The 20,844-nt window shown below is 41.1% G+C and overlaps 2 protein-coding genes across 3 annotated transcripts; both read right to left on the minus strand.

The window, feature by feature from the left end:
- Positions 1-6,699: 6,699 nt before the first annotated feature.
- Positions 6,700-13,333, minus strand: pank2 (pantothenate kinase 2). 2 transcript variants are annotated; one of them, XM_034125613.1, is made up of 7 exons: positions 12,943-13,333; positions 12,110-12,462; positions 11,326-11,579; positions 10,228-10,371; positions 9,696-9,819; positions 8,797-8,922; positions 6,700-8,701 (listed from the first exon to the last, which is right to left on the minus strand). In XM_034125613.1, exons 1-7 carry the CDS (start codon positions 13,154-13,156, stop codon positions 8,651-8,653), a joined length of 1,266 nt encoding a protein of 421 aa, XP_033981504.1. In that variant the 5' UTR covers positions 13,157-13,333; the 3' UTR covers positions 6,700-8,650. The 2 variants fall into 2 exon arrangements, with proteins under 2 accessions (XP_033981504.1, XP_033981503.1); XM_034125612.1 differs by having other exon boundaries at positions 10,195-10,371.
- A 367-nt stretch (positions 13,334-13,700) lies between these two features.
- LOC117478622 (cell surface glycoprotein 1-like) lies at positions 13,701-20,656 on the minus strand. The gene is made up of 5 exons (XM_034125608.1): positions 20,568-20,656; positions 18,087-18,210; positions 17,625-17,805; positions 16,491-17,194; positions 13,701-15,766 (listed from the first exon to the last, which is right to left on the minus strand). Exons 2-5 carry the CDS (start codon positions 18,180-18,182, stop codon positions 15,053-15,055), a joined length of 1,695 nt encoding a protein of 564 aa, XP_033981499.1. The 5' UTR covers positions 18,183-18,210; positions 20,568-20,656; the 3' UTR covers positions 13,701-15,052.
- Between the last annotated feature and the right edge of the window lie 188 nt (positions 20,657-20,844).

Consider the following 20,844-nt stretch of genomic DNA (forward strand, 5'->3'; position numbering starts at 1 on the left):
TTTTGTTAGGAAAATGTATCTATATATATTTATTTTATACACATTTTCGCGAGATCTATCAGGGGTCATTGTAAGTTAAAGCGCGAACTGTTACTTGGCTAATGTTGTTATAATTCTCAGTATGTGAACACAGATCGAAAATGTTAAGATTTCTCACAAGTCAGCGTAAACGGCCGCGATCTCCAACGGAGCCGGTCCAGCCGGACAACCCTGTGTGTGTGTGTGTGTGTGTGTGTGTGTGTGTGTGTGTGTGTGTGTGTGTGTGTGTGTGTGTGTGTGTGTGTGTGTGTGTGTGTGTGTGTGTGTGTGTGTGTGTGTGTGTGTCTGTCTGTTTGCGGTGTGGTGATGAGGTTAAATGCCACAGTATGCCGTTGAAACAGTGAACGATCGCTATTGTGTACGCTTAGGGTGTAATGGTATTATACACAAATATTGTAGGAGCACAGAAACAGTGTTCAAATTCTGCTTTTACAAACTTATTTTGGTTGTGCTTACCTTGCAAAGTAATGTTATAAGTGTCAAAGGAATGTTTTAATGTAAATATTAATGATAATATTGTAGCGTGTCCAAGTTAATAGTTATTTCAGTTATCAGATGTGCACAATTTAGTACATTTGTTATTTAGGCAATGTTGTTGGCGGGAGTTAGGGAGAGACCGCCCCTTCCAGGTGTGTGTGTATGCGTTTTCCGGTGTGTGTGTGTAGGGAGTACGAGACGGTAGGAGTTGTGTTCGAGTGTGGGGAAAAGTCATAATGAGTGTTATACTATTGATTGGCTCTGTAAGGCGTGGCTGTGGCCGTCAATACCATAAAATAAAGAGAACGTTTTCGACATTGAAGGCTCGTGATCTGTGATCTTGAATAGCGTTGAACACTACAATATGAACAGGCTCGTGCTTGGCCCACTGGTATTGTTTGTTTATTTATTTTGAAAATTAACTAGCAACGCCATGCTGTCATATAGCAACTGCTAAACTACTGCAGCAAAAAAATCCTGGCGCCGCCCATGCCTCACACACTCAACAATACAAATAGAATTGTATCCAGGGCGTCTTTACTTTCATGCCCCTGCAGAAAAGTCACTTCCTTTTTTTTAAACGTCACTTCTTTTTTTTAAATCTCACTTCTTTCTTTAAAATGTAACTTCTTTTCTTTTTAAAGTCACTTCCTTTTTTCAAAATGTCCCTTCTTTTTTTTAAATGTCACTTCCTTTTTCTTAAAGGAGAGGTGTCATGGCCATTTCCACTGATCATAATTCCATTGTTGAGGTCTACTAAAATAGATTTATACTGTGCATTTTTCCAAACTCACATTGGTTTCTCATACAGCATCTCTGTAAACTACGTGTATTCACTGAATTTCACTCTCTGCCTTTAACGGCTCGTTGTAGCTCCCAAAGCTCCAGCCCTCACCCTCCCTGTGAGCACAGTGTGCTCTGATTGGTCAGGACGTTGTGAATCGCGCTGAGCTCCGTGGAGGTGTTGTTTCCTTGTTTAGGATACATAGCGAAACACAGCCAAACTCATCCTGAGCACACACAAACTCACATCCGAAGTAAAAACAATAAGTGTGGCTTGATATTGAGTAAGAAAAAGGTTGATAAACGCTGTGAGAATGGGTCTGCAGAGAGAATTTCGCCGCAATCCCAACTGTCTGTTATCAGCCTGCAGCCAGGGAGGAGAAATCAGCTGAGCTGCCTGCTCCCTGCACACAGATGTGTGTGTGAGGAAGTCCGTGGATTGGTCAATTTGGACCAATCAGCGGGGGCTTAACGTAACGGCTCCGCGGACGTAACGTAATGGCTCCACGGATTGGTCCATTTCGTTCCGGGTACAGCTTGACATCATGCCGTCCCGGAAGAATCAAATGGACAATGACGCATCTCCAACGAGGCGTTTTGGGGAGGTATTTTCTGTGTTAGAGTTTTACTCGCTATAGGGTGTACTTTGAGGGTTTTGACTCTGCACACCGTTTACATGCATAAAAACCTTCATAACACACAAGGGAACGGGTAATAACCGGAAAAGCATGACACCTCCTTTAAATGTCACTTATTTTTTTTTAAACTTTTTTTCCAGAATTTGTCTTTCAACTAAACGCCTCGTTCTTATGAACTGGAAAGTCAGAAAGCCCAACTGCTTCAATTTAAATAGATTGCTGGAGGACTTCCTAAACATCTAAACATCTAAAGCTCCTTACACACCAAAGAACACCAAAGAACACGTCCCGACGGAACGTCGGCTCACGTCGCCTCACGTCTCCTGCGTCTTGGCCATGTTTCGCACTGGAACACACCGCAAAGACTTCAGCCGACGGCCAAGTTGCACGTACGAACTGCGCATGCGTGAGTGGCAATAACTCTCCTTGCCAGCAGGCGTCGGTAGTGTGTATTCGTCATTCAAAAGAGGCAACAACCGGAAGACAGACTGCGTGATACACAGAGAGAAGAAGAACAGACTGCGTGATATAAACAAACAACAAATAGCGTGTGCGTTCCATTTTCACTCTACAGCGAGAAGCTCATGGGGCTTTCCCGAACCTGTGTCGAGAGCTGGAGTTAAATGAAATCTCAGATTTGCCTTCTTAATAGTTTTTTTGGGTCCCTCACTTCCGTTTCGCTTCTCATGCACTGATTCGCTAAGCTGAACAGCCAATTGGAGTGAATTCTTCGGCCGACAGCCTACTAATTCAACATGTCGAATCGGCGGCGGAAGGTGTCGGCACGGCCGAAAAGACACAACGGTGCAGTACACACCAATCTGAGTAGGGCGACACGATGCTCATAGACGGCCCGACATCTATCGACGGCGAAAATCGGCTCGGTGTGTAAGGACCAGTGGCGGCCGGTCCATAGGGGCGCTAGGGGCGCCGCCCCACCTCTTCCCATATTAAAAAAAAAAAAAAAAAAAAAGATTAAAATTAAAAAAAAAAAAATATATGTTTAAAAAAATATATATATTTTTATTTTTATTTTTAATGAACAAGGTAAATATTATATAATTGGTATCAGTAAAATGTATAATCTACAATAAAATCTCGTTTAAAATTGTGTTACGATGTCTAAAGTTACTGATAAGTCACATGTTTCCTGCCTGGCCTTGCCCATGCACCTTCTCTCGTCTGGGCGCTAAGAGAGGAGCCTTCAACCAGTGCAGCAGCAGCCACTAGCAGCTGACTGTTGCTATCTGTAACGTGTAAACTATGCCGCGAAAATATAATTTCAGCCAATCAGCGTCGTCAAAGATGACGGTCACCGGGCGCCAATGTCAGCGCCCAGTGCAGTCTGTGAGTAGTTTGGACAGTGACTCGTATCCGGTTGACGCAGTAGTTGATGAGGATGGCTTCGTGTGCAGGTGGAGTCTCCGGACCTCGGTCCCCGCCTAATTCTGTTCAAGAGCTAATCTCCAATCCTTTCGAAAGGAGAAGTTTGGCAGATAAATTGTTGCTTAAAGACCTTGGACCGGACCAACCCGATTTGAATATATCGCAGCAATCTCGTGAAAAAGACAACATTTATACACGAGGCTTCACAAGTAGCTGGTACACAAGAAAGGCTTGGCTAGCTGGATGCAAACAGGTAAATGCTGTCTTTTGTTTCCCATGCTTGGATATCACTTTATATGTAGAGAGGAGGTTTCCCATGGTTGTTAGAAGTTTATTAATAAGTGGGCATTTATCACAGAAGTGATTGTTCTGTCTCCACGTTTGTTGCATTGTCTGTGATGTATTTTCCAACGGTTATAGCTCCTGTTCTGTCCCAGCAACACTACACGGTTTGCAGCTCCACCACATTTTTGGTTTATCTTCGGTGTCGCTTAAAATCTGCTTCCCATCGGACTAAAACCTCCACGTAATCTGAAGACAGATACTTGAAGTTATTTAAACCTTTTGCAAACTTTATGTTCTTTCTTGCTCTAGCCTTGCCAGTTACATTGTACATAACACATATATTATCATTATGCTAACTGGTTGTTCGTGTTAGACGATGTAGCTTTTTCATTTCTGAGTTATTGCTATATGTAAATAAGCCTGTTTGTAAATAATCCTCAGAGAAACAAAGAAAAAACACAATTTATGACATTTTGTGCTGTGGTTATTTTTTTTAAATTGCATTTATTCACAGTTCAGTTTGAAATGCTGTAGTGACTTGTATTGAACCACTTACATATTTATAATTAATGCTACTGAAAAGATGCTATTAATTTTATATCTCACATGCAGTTCACTGTAAAGCTACTTGGTGAAGGTGTTGGTTCATAAAACATGAACAGTTTTAAGAAAGAAAAAAACAGACCAGTTCTGAGAACACAAATTCCTGGTAAAGTAGTAGATGTTCAGGTTGATAAATAATATTTTCCACACTGAAGATTATGGAGGTATTGATCAGTCTTCTCATATTTTTAAGCCTCGATTTCTCCTTTCCCCCCCCCTCTAACATCACCAGAAGTCATCATTTAAGGGGTCATTTCTCGAAAAAAAATTCCGGGGGGAAACTGGAAGCTGATTCCACAGACGTGGACCCAGGGAGGAGAAAGCACGGTTTCCCATGGTGACCAGTTTTGTACACACAGCCAGGAGATTGGAGCTGTCTGACCTGAGTGTGCGTGAGGTATGTGAATGTTTTCTGGTTAGCAGTTCCTGTAGGTAGGTGGGGCCAGTGTGGTTGATGGCGTTGAAGACCATTATGAGGACTTTGTAGTTGATCCAGTGTGTTACAGGGAGCCAGTGGAGTGAGTGAAGGATGGGGGTGATGTGCTCTGATTTGCGTGTTTTTGTGAGTATCCGGGCGGCACAGTTTTGTATATATTGTAGTCTCTGAGTGGTTTTTGCTGGAATGCCTGCAAGCAGAGAATTGCAGTAATCAATGCGGGAGGTGATGAAAGCATGGACCAGTTTTTCTGCATCCGGTTTAGTGAGGGAGTGTCGCATTTTGGAGATGTTTCTTCGGTGGTAGTATGAGGCTTGGCAGACCGATTAGGCAAATGAAGCCGCTGACGTCACTTCTTCTTCTTCTGCTTTGGGTTTACTGGCAGGCCGCAAACAACTTCACGGCGTATACTGCCACCCGAAGTCCCCAGCCGGAAGTCCCCGGAGTTGGGGACTGGCTTCAGTAGAAGCTGCTGGGACTCCCAGCGGCTAATGCTAATAATGCAAATGCGAGGATAATAAAATGGCGGCTTCACAAAACTTTTTGGGAGTTTTACGGGGCGTGGTTTGCAATCCACCCAGCCAGTCAGACATAGGAACCTTTTTCTCCCACGAAAGTCCCTGCTCTCTAGCAGGGACGGAAAAGGGGGTAAAAAGGTTCTCATTAACACATTTTTGTTCCGGATTTTTTTGGTGTCAACGCAACATTTCGGAACTATATCGGAACTAAAGTGGGAAAAGTACTGTGGTGTGAACGCGCCTGTTAAAATGTTGGCATAGTTCATCCCTGTGCTGCTTGGCTCGAGCTGTAGCATGTAGCTATTTGTTGTTGTCTATCACGCAGTCTGTCTTCCGGTTGCCTCTTTTGAATGACGAATACACACTACCGCCGCCTGCTGGTAAGGAGAGTTATTGCGACTCACGCATGCGCAGTGCGTACGTGCTACTTGGCCGTCGGCTGAAGTCTTTGCGGTGTGTAGCGGCCTTTAAAGCCTCTTACACACCGAGCCGATTATCGGCGTCGATAGATGCCGTCGATGAGCGTCGTGTCGCCCTACTCAGATTAGTGTGTACTGCACCGTCGTGTCTTTTCGGCCGTGCCGACATCTTCCGCCGTCGGCCAAAGAAATCACTCTGATTGGCTGTTCAGCTTAGCGAATCAGTGCATGAGAAGCGAAACGGAAGTGAGGGACCCAAACAAACTATTAAGAAGGCAAATCTGAGATTACATTTAACTCCAGCTCTCGACAGGTTCGGGAAAGCCCCATGAGCCCCATGAGCTTCTCGCTGTAGAGTGAAAATGGAACGGACACGCTATTTGTTGTTTATTTATATCACGCAGTCTGTTCTTCTCTCTGTGTATCACGCAGTCTGTCTTCCGGTTGTTGCCTCTTTTGAATGACGAATACACACTACCGCCGCCTGCAGGTAAGGAGAGTTATTGCCACTCACGCATGCGCAGTTCGTACGTGCTACTTGGCCGTCGGCTGAAGTCTTTGCGGTGTGTTCCAGTGCGACACGCAGGAGACGTGAGGCGACACAAGTCGGGTCCGTCTGTGTGAGTTCTTTGGTGTCAGCTTGGTGTGTCCCTACCTAGCTGAACAGCCAATCAGAGTGATTTATTTTGCCGACAGCCTCCGCAACAAGGTGAATCGGCCGCGGAAGGTGTCGGCACGGCCGAAAAGACACAACGGTGCGGGCCCTGTGCAGGACACACCAATCTGAGTAGGGTGACCGGCAACAGGACGCTCATCGACGGCCAGACATCTATCGACGGACGAAATCGGCTTGGTGTGTCAGGGGCTTGACTGCTCTCTAATATTCTGCTAGTTTATACTTCGACCCAACTACATTTCAAAAAGCAAATATTGTAATTCTTCTTACTCCACTACATTAATTTACTTAGCAGATTCAGATTAATAATACCAGATATAATTAAATTATAATGTCTTTTTTTACCAGCAACAAATTATGTCCTTTTATTTCTCTGATTTTAAGAATATGTTGCTGCTAATAATGTATGTTCTTCAAGAAAAACACCGTCAGTTCTCACAAAGATTAGAAAAGTTTGTTTTTAATAGAGACAACCCAGTAAGAAATGTGTTATGACTCGTTACAAAAATAAGTACGTTTTCTTTTCAATGTAACGCTACAAATGTAAAGCAAACAAATAGGAAAACCTAGAGAACAACGACCCAGTTTGCCTTGTTTAAATCCTGCTGCGAAAAATATTTTATGCATGATACTAAAACATTAAAGGCACTTAAATTAACATTCATTTACTATATAAACTGTCACAAAGTTCATACCTAGAAAACTTACAGCTGAAAAAAACCCTCTTTAGGTAGACAATGATTCAACATGATCCCCGTTATCCAGCAATAGACCAATATAACAAACAGATGACATCAAAATTGGACGGAAAGCAATCCATGAAATAATAGGACAATCAGAGACTAAATCTTGAACATGTTCAAGATCAACCTTTAAATACCTTTTGAAAAACAAATGCTTTGGGAAGCCTTCCCAAAACATACATTTAAGTCAAAACATGAATATTTAAGCACATACGTACTAAACCAAGAAAAACATTGTTTAGGGTTACAGGACCTAAATCCTCCATTGGAGGGATGCTTTACGTTTCTACATTCAAATAACCTCTTTTTTAAATGAAATCTAAGGATTACACAGGAATAAAATGCCCTGATTTTACCTCAGTATCAATATATTTTCAATTGCTTTGATTTCTCTCTCTACAAAGAGCGGGATGCAGTGGCTCAAGGGCACTTCAGCAGGGGAGTTGTTTGGGGTAAGAATGAGACTTAAATCTATACCATAGGGTCCAGTCTTTCTAACCCCACAGATGATTGTCCAGATGTATTTGCAAAACAAAGCTCAAAGTAAAAGAACTAGGTAAACTAACTTTAGAAACTATTGAAATCTAATTAAGGAAATATATTCAAATGACACATAATTTCTATAACAGTAACAGTTAACATCTCCATTCAAGAGTAAATCTGATGAAATTGTGTTTTTTCATCAATTATTTAGTAAATTATCCAGCGAGAAAAACAATAATTGTTCACACGCAACCTAATTTAAAGTCCTATTGGTGCCATAAGTAAATACTCAAAAACAAGGACAAATAATAAGTGGTTGTAAATTATTTTCAGTGCTTTTCTTCATCTTTACTAAAAGAATAGCAGGTTAATGGGAGTATTATCAAGACAATATGTTGCGTGACAGTCATGTTACAGCACACTAAACATATCAGTTGAATAAATTAGTGGTAGTTAGTGTTTGACTATAGTTCAATCATCACAATTACCAAGATATTGTCCCAGTCTTTGTTTGACTACCTATATTTTGGTATTTATAACTACTGGTATGAAGAGCTGAAAGGATTAGTCAATAATAATCTGCAACATGATGGTCACAAAAATAATCCTAGTTCCAGTTTCTGAAATATGAATATTTTTTTGCACTTTTTGGTCTTATATGATAATAAACCAAATATATAATAAAGTATTTGAAAGACGTCATATTTGATTTAGGAAACGTAGGTATCTTTCTACCTTTTAGGATATAAACAATTAATTGTGCTTTTTTTCTGTGATTATATTTCGGTTCTACCACCCATTATATAAACGTATACACAATCGTTCAACCATGCACCTGGTACCAAAGTAGGGTAAAATAAACCTGGCCAGTAACCCACCGAGGGGTAAGTGCAGCCAACAAGACTATACTATGTGACGCTTAGGTTTTAATCGAAGAATTTCAGGCAACCGTGGTGATTTTATCCTGAGTTGTTTTAGCATTTTACAAAACCAGCTTGATTCATGGGAACAAAATAGGACCTTTGCCTTTCACAACCAAAATGTACCAGTAACTGGCTGCTAGCTGGCATAACATCCCACTGTGGGATCAATTCTGGACGGTCTAAAGTGCTAATGGTCTACCAGCAGACTGACAAGTGCTTCTTTGGATATAATTCGGACGGATTAGGACGGATGCAGAAGCTCTAACAGGGCTCCAACTGCTCCAAAGTAACCCTGAAATACACAAAAAAGAACATTGATTCAGAAATCATTACGCACATAAAGCAAAAAAGTACATTTGTAGTGAAATAAAGGGTTGAGTTATTTACCTCGTGCTGCAGGAAGAGCGCCTTCAGTTGTCCTTTAGACCAGTAGTCCATGGCGTAGGCCAGCAGCTTCATAGAGAGGGTGTTCACTCTCAGGAAGTTTCCCACAAAAACCACTCTCTCTATGTTCTTAATTAGGCAAGAGAATGGGGATAACATATTTCGGTTAATAGGCAAGCTTATTTTATGAACACTGTTATGTTATCAACATGACAAACTCTGGCTTTGTTTCTCTGTTGAGGAAGTTACCATTTCTGCTTTGTAATCAGAAGTCCACACACTCTCTCCTCATTTTATATTAACTTAGAGCATTTTTATCTAATTTGTAAAGCAATTTATTTTACTCCAGATTAAGGGGGTGTATTATTATTATTATTACATGTTACTTGTTAGACGCTTTTATCCAAAGCGACTTACATACTCAATACTGTGGACAATCCCCACAGGAGCAATTTGGGGTGAAGTGTCTAGCCCAGGGACACAACGACATGCTGACTGCAGTGGGGTTTGAACCTGTGACCCCCTGTCTGTGTATGTGAGACATGCTACTTTGATAGCAAAAAAACTGGAACAATAGACACATCTGATTCATTATTGTTTGTGTTTTTAATTATTGTTTTGTGTTGAACATGTTGATAATGCAGCGTACGTCCTCTACGCCTTCATAGCCCTGTACAATGCTGCTTGATCAAGATGTCACAAGGCAGCACCGTAAAGAGGCTGAACGCAAAGAGGAAAGACCAGCAGGGACACTGGAGGAGAACTGATGTTTTCACAGACATGTTCATCTAAAGTAAATCTTTCCCCTCTCCATTGTATCTTGACATTCGTCCATCCCACCTGAACTGTTTTGCCATTCAAATGAAATACTCTGCAGCATGTACAGTGAATTAGCTACTAACCTCATTGAGAGCACACATCCTGGTGATGGAGCCGATGTTATTGGTGATGCTGACTAGTGTTGCTCTGGCCAGGTCCTCTTTGGACACCGTCTCCCTCTTCTCTTTGGACACCATGTTACCAAAACTATCAAATCAAAACACAAGCAATATTTTAGATAAATAAAAATGCTAAAGTCTGTTCAAACAGCGAATGCCGAAAACAAGATTTAGAGCAAATATATATATATATTTTTTTTAAACATTTGGGAGTAGGACCATCACAATTTCACATTGTGGCCAAAAGATAATGATATCAAGATGTCTGTGTGGGTGAAATGTGTCTTTACATTTGTGTTTTTTGTGCGATCTGTCCATTTTTCGGTAAATTAATTGGGATAGAAAGCACAGTAAATGTAGCACTTTACTGGTTTCTGTTTTATTAAAGCAGAGACTGTGCTTTTGATTGATTCCACCCAAAAAAGGCTTTTGACCTAGAGTAAAAAGCTGCTGTAAACCGCACCTTGAGGCTACAGCCCAGCCCGGCAGCCCAAACCTCTCATAGTCTCCTCCGTAGATGTCTCGGACCAGCTTGTCCACTTTGGTGCTCTCCCCTTCAGAGGCCATTTCTAGAGCTTCCTCGAAAGATGAGCAGCCAGTCAGCAGGCAACACAGACCCAGGAAGGTCCCACCACCGAGGCTGTGAAACCACACAGATTAACAGGGGGAGAATACAATTGTAAATGTGAATATTCTATAAATGTAAAATACACCAGTCTGGATTGTCTAGGGATTGTAAGGTCTCAATGTTAGTCTAAAATGTAGGGGAAAAGGGACATTTCTCACACAAAATCCAGCTAACACAGAACTATTTTGTTTCAACTCACAAGCAAACAGTTAAGTGAAGGGAAGTTGTTGGGTGGCAGATGTCTAAAAAAATGTCGCTACTTTTCACATCAAGGCACTAGGACACAAAGGGCAGACGTCACTTGACTGGAGTGCATCTATTTGCAAATCCCCGTGACATTTGGGGCCAAATACACTTAGAATTATAAGATAGGTTTTTCTTTGAAGACATTATCGTTGGAGTGAGCTAACGACTTTGAGGCAGACACATTTCTACTGGGCCGGTAAGCCAAAACTAAGGTTTCCGAGTTATCCTACTGGGAATCTACAGACACGGGGAGGGGGAGTGCGCCATCTAGTGTCTCAATGTCATCTATATCATCTTTAATGAGTTGCACTCATCAGGAATTGTTTGGTTTTTTGTATTAATTTATTTTTCCTTCTCCCATCTTTTAATCCATGTAATCTTTCTCTCTTTATTGATGTCTTACCTTACTTATTTTTATTCTTATTACTTATATTTTAATAAATTTTTCACTATTTTCTTATTGATATAATAGTTATACATTATTACTCCAATTAACAGTTGTTTTTGGCTATCTGTTATAGATTTGGGTAATATGTGTGAATACAAAAATAAATATGGTATTTGACTACATTTCACATAATTATTATATGTATTTATATTAGTATACCCCTGCAGCCCCTGTACTCCCTCTAGGAATAGTTCATTTTTTGTATTTTTATGACTTTTGATCATTACCCCCCTGATGTTTAAAGGTCTTACAACTTCATGGCTGATAATTACCTGGTCCCCGTAACTCGTTTGTAGTTGGTCTCAGAGTAGACGGCCAGGATGCTGACCCCGGACCCTATGTTGACCAGCAGCAGAGGATAGGGGTTCTCCAGTGTGTAGGGCTTCTGGATGCAGCGTTCTGGGTCAGTGGGGTTTTCAAAGTAGTAGCACTCCGAGGGTCCGCTGGACACCACCGAGTCGATGTACAAAACCCCCCGGATCAAACAGTCCAGCTCATCTAGCTTGTGAAGCTGCAGGTCCGCCATCTTTTATTTGAGAGGGTAAAAGAACATAGATAACATCACTGAGGGGGAGGCGGTCAGGAGAACACAGAGGAAGGGAGACGCAGGGTGGAGGGAAAGCAGGGGGGTAAGAAAACAGGAACCGTCACTAAAATTCTATTGAAATGTGCCTCACCATTTTTATAAAAATACTTGAAGGAACCTTTAGTGCCACAATTCTGATTAATCTTAGTGTTATCAGTTTAACTTGTCCTTATTAGAGAATTGATGTTTATCACAGTACTTACGGGGAAAACAATGGTAGCCTAATGCTAAATTCATGAGGATATGCATGCTGTCTTTGTCCTTGTTATTAGTGCCAAAATTGCATTATATCTTTAAAAGTTGTATTTAGGTGCTCTTCATCAAATTCTGTTCAGTAAGAATCACACGCATTCCCATCACATGCTATAAATATGTTCAATATGACTTCACTATTTTCTCTCCTCTTTTCTTCCTGTCTCCACAATCCAGCCTGTAAAAGCAAACAGTGGAGAACACCTGCATGGACCCACCGTGCGGAAATCTGCCTCAAACTTGTACGCCCCCCCTCCCGTGGCGCAGAGGGTGGTGTGGAGGCTGGAGAAGTGCTTGCTGCGGGCCATCTGCAGGAAGGCCGGCAGGTCATGCGTGGGGAAACGGATGAAGTGCAGGTTGCCTTTCCTGCCGCACAGCGTCAGGTCCTGCAGCTCCAGGTGCACGTCCCTGATGCCAGTTTTACCATAGGCAATGTTGGAGGTGAGGTAGCGCCGGATGCTCTTCAGGTTCTCCACCTCTTCCTGCTCCTCCTCTGCTGTGATGTCTTTGGGCTCAAAGTAGACCAGCTTCACCAGAGTGCCTCCAATGTCCATCCCAAACCAGGGAAATGCTGCATTATGTGAGATAATCAATGCAACAACAACAAAAATCACTCACAATATTCATTTTATTTAAAATTGCATAATATAATATCTTTTATATTTAAATGCTTATTGACAGTAGTCACAAATAGAGGTGATGTATGATTGTTGAACGACATAAGGAAAAGCAGCTTCATCCATAGAGGCAGAAGTACAGTGTGTACCGTGAACGCCATCTTGTTGCGAAATAGACCCTGGCTATTCACTGCCACTACACCTCAGATATTACATTGTACTACAAAGACCACAATTATGTTGTCAGTTCTAAAATCTTCTCACCAATATCAACACATTTACAATACATTTTAAATACGCTTTATGTATATACGTCTTCATTTTAAATCTCAATTATTATTGACTGTCTTTTGTGGGCTACGCCTTTTAATTTATGTATACGATGCAATCCCCAGTAAATACACTAAGCCCATGCTAGTAACGGTAACACCTACGCGGCCTTGTTTTCTTCACCGAGTCGCTGCGAAGCCTCGCCGTCGAGTTGGAGGTCTGCCGCTGGGATGTGGCTCTTCCTGCGGGCGATGCAGCCTCATTGTCGGGCTCATTTCTGAAACACCCGGGCATCTCCCTGTCGGACCGCGGCTGCTTCGTGGGCGTTTCGTCTTCGTCGATACTTTCATCGTCGCGTTGGTGGCCATTGGACGCCATCAAATAGCTAAATCACTACATACATACTGCCACTTTATGATAAATAAAACGATGAAATGTCAATGATTTATGTGGACAATGAAGTCTAGGCCCTAGCTAATTAGCTAGCTAAGTAGCTGTGTCGTTATAACGGCCGTGTGTACATGTCCTTTTTTATTCTCGCTGTCAAGACGGGGGTGGGCGGGGTCAGACGTTTGATTGAAAGACTCCAGAACCAATCAGAATGCGAGTTAGCAAGTCAGAAAACATTTCACAAAAGGAAGCTGTTTAGTTTTTCACATTAAAAAAACACATTTTGTTCTTTTTCAGAATGCATGAAAATCAAAACAAGCACCATATTATATCCCGGAAATAACTATTATACATTTACAGATTAGGAAAGATTATTGATTGAAATTAAATATCCATAAGTAGAAGCTCTCTTAATGTTGGTAATTTATTATTTACATATAATAATAACTGTTCTATGTGACATTAGTCCCAAAAAGTTATTGTGGACTTAAAATAAATCTGTGCTATTTTTTCAGTGAAATCAACATGCAAACTCAACAAATATTTGTTTTATTTCAGGTTTATTGGTATACAGTAATTGCCAAGTGGGTATCCAGAGACAGTCTTTACATTTTTTTGATAAACCGTAAACTGAGATTACAATTTACATGTTTTCCAGAGTGAATACATTTAAGCATCTTTGCAGCTCAAATACCCTGATAAAATGTGCAAAAACATTTATTTTTTTCCCCCTAACATTTCTTATATTAACAATGCTATTTACAATAAAATCTCTTCTCAAACTTTCTTTTTAAAATAGAGGACAACAACTTTGGAAAAATAAATTCTCATCTCAAACATTTACACCAGATGATGGCCATGAAGCTTACAAAGTGCATATAGGATACTTTAAAACATTTTATTGAGTTTATTTTTTGTAATGATCTAAAAGGATAACAATTAGAGGATGTTTACACTAACAACAATTTAAAATGTTCCTGTTTTAACATCAAAACTGAAGAAATGAGCACAACCACAAAAGTGAACATTTAAAAACCCAGTTAAATATGCAGCTAACAACATGATAGCTCAAGGTTAATACCTTCCATGTAATGATTTGTTGGCTCTCAGTTAAACTTGCTTGAGCATTTTGAAGCTGTGTGATTGGACTGGGTAAAGCTGGTAATGAATGTGTGTTTTGGGGAACATCAAGTCGTCTTAATCTCTGGCTCAAAAAGAAACAGGACAGGGCTATTAAAGAAAACTCACTTTGAAGCAGTGCCATCGTTTTTAAGCAGACATTGCTTTGGAATGTTTTTGACATCACATTTTACTAAAATACATAATTGGATACCTTTATAATCTCTATATATGTACAAATAAATACACAGTGCACTAGCCATCGTTTACAGAGTGGGATACTGGCCCTCTTTCTTCCGCAGTCAAGATCAAGTAGTTTAAGGTCCTTGGTACACTTATCTTCCCTGGATGACAGCCAACAGTCTTATCTTAAAAGTGCATCAGACACACAAATATTTATATAATTAATACACAGCACAAGTGTTTCTTTACAAACTTTGCGGCACATGCATAAATAACCTAAGAATCCATTTCCATGAAGTTCCCAAACTAGAATAAAAAGGGTAGATTTGGTTTTTGTTTACCAGGGCAAACTTCATTCAACAGTAAAATAATAATACATGGCCCAACTTAAGAACATACTTGTAATTAATGACATGATCAAAGGTCTGGCAAGTCAGCTATTATTACTAAAGGTAATTATTACACAGCTGCCTAGCACCCTTTCAGTTCACTGACTACAATAAGGCACCATAACCTTAAGATCCTCTTTTAAAAAGCCTTAAAGCCTAATCTTCTCCTCCTTTAAAAAGGTATTCAATCCACTTAATTCTTAAACCTCCACGCCATCACCAGGGCGCAGGCGCCCACTCCTGCAGCCGTCAGAATGTACTTAGTATTATTCGACTTCTTCTCTAGATTCTGCAGCGTCTTCGGCTCTGGGGAGATATCAGCAGGTGTGGGCTCAGAAGGGAGGCAGTTCTCACCAGAGGGGGTGTTTACACTCAATACAGTATCACCAGTGTTGGTGGACACTGGTGGCACAGGGGTGATCTCTTTGGCTGCGTCACCATTCATGATTTGAGCTTGTGGTATTGAGCTTTGGCCGTCTAGGTCAAGGATAGACGGCTCCTCGGATATATGCACGACATTCTCCAGCACTTGCATATCCAAACTCTCACAGGGAGACTCGTAGTGGTTTTCCTCCGGTTCGCTGTGGTTAGGAGCGATGCCGTTCTCCTGGCATGGCAGTGCGGTATTCACAGTGGTGGAGCATGCGGGGAGGAGGGAAGAGGTCACAGCTTCTGATGCAGCATCACTGATTTCCAGACGCTCACTACTCTCCGAATAGGGCTGCACCGGCTCTCTTTGTTCAGGGATAGCAGGGATAGCATCTTTTTGAGGGTGGATGCTGAGGAGTGGGCCAGGTTTGCTCAGACACACAGAGCTGTCATCACAGATAGAGGTGTCCGTCTCTGCAGCAACCGGCAGGGGGGAGGGGGCAGCTTCAGTTTCTGTCTGAGGGCTGCTTTCAATAACCTGCAGGAGACAATTACATGTCAATTTAGTTGTTGATTTTTTAAATCTGTGTAGACAATATGTTCAAAGTTTAAATGAATGTATCCATCTCTGATTCACTGTTAAACAAAAACTCAACATCATAAGCTCCACAGAGGTAATTATTGAAGGCCTTATATACAGTTCCTCTCATTTGTATTAAAATGCTACATACAAAATGCTGCTGACAAAAAGTAGCTTTTCACGTATCATTTTTACATTATGAATACTTTTCTGCAAACATTTAACATAACAACTATTTATTACGCCAGGAATGGGAAATAGCAACAATTGCAACACTTATTCAATAAAAGGTTCACATAAATCTGCAGAAAATAAAAATTGAATTCCCTTTAGCAAAATGCTCTGAAGTCCCCTCTTGTAAACAGTTACGCAGTGTACTGTATATGTCTTGGGCTTTTATTGTGAAAGGTATGGACAGAAGGATCTGGTATGTGCTGCCTTTTTCAATGTTGAAAGGAACAATAAAGTTTGCAGCCTTGTTATAGACTATGGAGACTTTATGTTGTGGTTTTATAATCCTCATAAAGATACTCATAGTGTATGTTGACATCTGTTACACAACGTGATTGGTTGATGCCTTTATACTGTAGTAAAGCTCAAAGAATGCAACCTTGTTCCATAAACAAATTACGTCATACTTTACCTACATACTTTTTTTTAAATTCATTTATTTGGTATTCACCTGTGTCGCAGGCGGCTCAGACGTCTCTTCAGGCAGCAGGACAGGAGCAGGTTTCATGTCCACAGGGGGGGTGGTGTCCTGGACCGGAGGCTTCTCTGGGGTTAAAGTGAGGAAAGAGGATCCATCGGTCACATCCGAGTTCATCTGAGATGGAGAGGGACTCTGTGGAGGACTGATCTCCGTGGAGGTTGTTGTTGTTGTTTCGACAGGATCTTGGATGGATGGAGTTTCTGTTTCCAGCTCCTCAGCAGGGGGGGGTGGTTGCGGAGGGGCCACAGTGTCGATCAAAACCTCACTGTTTCCTGCGCTCACCTGATCGGGGATCGCAGCATCATCACCGGAGACATCCTCGATGTCGGATTCACAGTTTTCCACCGGCTCCTGGTGAGAGTTGCTCTCCGGAGGAGGGGTTGATGGAGGGGGTTCCACTTCACCCTGAGTTGGCTGTGGAGGGGAAACCACCTCAGGAACTTTGGCTTCTGCACTCGGGGGGGCTTGTGGCTGCACAGGGATTTCCAGAGAGGGTGAGGCCTGGGCAAGTGGCTCTGCAGGAGCTGGTGCTTCAGCTGGCAGAGCAGCAGCAGCAGCAGCAGCAGCAGCCTGACTGTTTGCACCGCTCTCTGTGGTGGACAGATGACTGGCAGATGGTGCTGGATGCACGTGTGCCCTGACGACAGTTGTTGGAGGAGAGCTGGGGTTGGAATCTAGGCCAAAGAAAATGACGTAATCAAATCCATTTTGAATCCTTTTTCAAATACACAATATCATAGCCCAGGACACTCAATGACAGACTCTTATTATCTCTTATAGACACTGTGTGTTGCATTGATACACATCTATCCTGCACATTTCTGGCCCCTGCATGAACAGTTCACAGCTTTATACACTATTTTTACAGTTGAAGCAAAACAGCGACCATCAGAGATAAGTCTGTAGTTGTGTAGGACTGAAATAAACCTCTTAAATTCTCAGGGTAAGATTTACTGTATTGGCTGTATAAGATATACGGTACATCTAATGCTTAACGATGCCCCTTGGCTGTAGTAATATCTTTTGAACTCACAACTTCTCGTCGATAATTGCATAACTCCACACATTAATACACAGTTCTAGGTACTTGATTTAAAGACTTACTGTTGGTGCCTCGCAGAGTGTCGTATTCTGTTCTAAGCCCAGCTGCTAATATTGTCTGCTCACACGCCTCGAGTGCTTCGATGAACTGCTCGGGCCAGTTTTCTCTTTTCTTCAGACAGTCCAGCAGAAGCACCATGCCGTCATAGTTCCCACGAACCTCTCTTTTTGCCTCAATGTTTTCCTAAAATGTAGATTACATTAAAAAAACCACATACATCAATTCATTAGCTTCTTGTTGGTGACTTACTGATGATCTTCTGAGAAGTTTATTATTCACAAAGAAATATTCCTGTCATTAATGATATTAAAAATGTATCAATATCCCATCCTACAATAAACAAATGTAAACATCCTTTTCAATGCCAATTAAGGGATGTTATATCAAAAACATTTGACGACCATATTTGGGAGATTTGATCCCCCCAGCTCTAGTGTCAGGCCCTTCTTCCTGTTAAAACTTACCCTGTCGTGAGAAGTCAAGCAAGGCAGGTGGATCATTACTTCTCTCACTTTCACCCTGCTCACAATGGTCGGCATATTCCGCCGCAGATACCCCATTGTACAGATTTTCACTGGCAAATGACATCTGTGAAATTAGAAAAAAGAGAAAAGACAAAGAGATAGTAAAGACTTCAATTTCCATCTTTTTTCCCCCTCTAAAGTCCCACGCCTTTTCTTTACATTGCAATTTTGCAAGGTTGTACTTCAGTTGGCAAGGCATATTTATGACATGTGAAAGTACCCAAAAAAAGTCTTAGGAAACCTTTTTTGTCTGCAATGATTACAACCACACTTACAGGGTTTTTACTTGATGAAACCGAAAGTGAAAGCGGGAGATCAGCCACCCTGCAGCATTAGTGGTAAAAAGAAAAGTTCCCTTACAGTTTACGGGAAACATAAAAAAAAAAAAAGACTCTGCTTCCTTTCGTTTCAATGGGAGGACAGCACTCCCTATTCTCAAGGTTGCAGCTGTCTGCAGTACTACTGTAAGAAGTTGCAGAGGCCCTGACTAGTCACTGATTAATCACCCTCGGTCCTAATATCCAAACTTCAAATGTGCAGCGTAGTCTTCTCAAATGTCACCATGTCCTTTTCAGGGTCAAATCAAGCTGTCTGTGTCCGATACACCATAAAACCTTCACTTTGTTTTTATATAAACAGTCAGCTGAACTAATCTGTTGACAGGTTCAAGTCATGTGGAATGTTTTCACAGGATTATCTGTTCATCTCTGGCCAGGTCAAATAGAGCAGTACGTTCAAGTTTAGTGTAAACGTGGAGAGCAGCAGCAGTCTGGAATAAATGTCACAGGAAGGAAGCAAAGAGCAAAGTCTTTCTCCCTGTATCATTAGCCCTCATAGGCCAGGGTTTACCTGTCACACACACAAACACACAGTTGGGTATATGACTGTCTTTAAATGCCATTTTCTTAATGTCTTTCATTTTTGTAAAGCACTTTGAATTGCCTTGTGTTGAAAGGTGCTATATAAATAAACTTGCCTTGCCTTGCCTATATATTCCGTTGTGTTCAGGCCTTAAGAGGAATATTTAGGCGTATTATTTCCAGGCATGCATCTAAGTGTAAACTGATGAGAGATTGCAGATTAACAAGGAAGGTGGTGTGAGAAGAAAAAAAAGCACCTTGACACGAGGGTGAGTTATGCAAAGCTGAGCCCAATGAATGACCTCTAACCATACTGGCAGGACATGACAGTCACTTTACTCGGCAGTATCTTTGCCTTCCCAAGACGGTGGGTCAAATGTTATGCATAGCAAGTTTTATTTGAGTCTGAGAAAGCTTGCAAGTAGGGACAAGCTAACAAGAGTGACAAGAAGTGAGAGCAGATATATTTAGATCTACATATTGGCATCAGGAAATAACCCATCGAGCACGTTTTGGAGTATAGAACAAATGAGTATGCAAGTTTCGAGGGATCTGCACACTTACAAGAATGACCATAGTGACATAGTGGTATATGCCTGTTTATAACTGAAATATCATGAACATGTGTCAAGCTTTTGTTGTGTTAAATGTCTACATAAGAAGATTGAGAGTGATTAAAAGGGCAGCTAACATGAAACAAGGATGGTTGTGACTTATATCTGGTGTATAAAACGACAAATATATGGTGAAAATGCTTTATCAAGCCTTTTTTTAATATGGAATCTGATTAACAATATTGCTAGGAATTAAAAGCGCCTTTACAAAAACAACGAGGAAGACAGCGACTTATATCTGCCTGTAAAATATTGAGATATATTGCGACAGATATATTTCAACGCCTATTTATGGGTGAGACAATTGACTAAGAAGATTAGAATTAGAAGAGCCTGTACACAAACAAAAAGGATGAAGTGACTGATATCTGCCTTTAGATAACTACAATATATTGTGAAATGTACTTTGTCAGGCCTGTATTTGGATTAAAGCACGTGACTTAACTATGGAGAGGAAATCTAAAGACTGTGCATAAAACTGGCAGGACGTTAAAGACTGAGCTATGCCTGTAACATATTGAAATATTTCGTGAAATATACTTTATCAGGGGTATTTAGTGGTAAAACAAAGGACTAAGGAGATTATAAATAAAAAGGAACGATTATAGACACATTCCTGCCTGTTTATTACTGAAATATGTCGTGAAATATACTCTTTTAACCTTTTTATGGATAAAACAGTTAACTAAAAGATTAAATAGACAAAAAGCCTGAACAACAACAAAAATGACGATTAGGGACAAATGTTTGCCTGTAATACATTAGATATCATGCAATTCAGATAGCAAAATGAATTAACGTTAGCATTTAAAAGTTAGCAGCTGATTAAGACACAACCACTAATGTCACTGATGTTTCCTGAGTTAACTTTATTGACATTAATTAAACAACATGTACACGGAATTAAACATTTAATTAAGTTGAATGTATCGTAATAAAGTGCTCACCTTTCGAGTTGTGGTGCCTCGGCAGTATGTGACTCCCTCGCAAAAGCTATTCCCTCACACTAAAAGCTGCGTTGTCTCCTTCAAACACATCTGCGCAGAGGTTACCCTCGAACTCCCCGTTCTCGATTCCTATTGGACAAGAGCACCGTCGATCAAAGAATAGACCAATAGGATTGAGGTCAAACTGTAGAGAAGGCGGGGCGTGCTTAATCTTGAGCGTGATGTGCGGGGATGACCGCAGAATTGGATTGGATCTCTGGTTACATCTGTCTTTAAT

Source organism: Trematomus bernacchii, unplaced genomic scaffold, assembly GCF_902827165.1.
Source record: "Trematomus bernacchii unplaced genomic scaffold, fTreBer1.1, whole genome shotgun sequence".
NCBI lineage: Eukaryota > Metazoa > Chordata > Actinopteri > Perciformes > Nototheniidae > Trematomus > Trematomus bernacchii.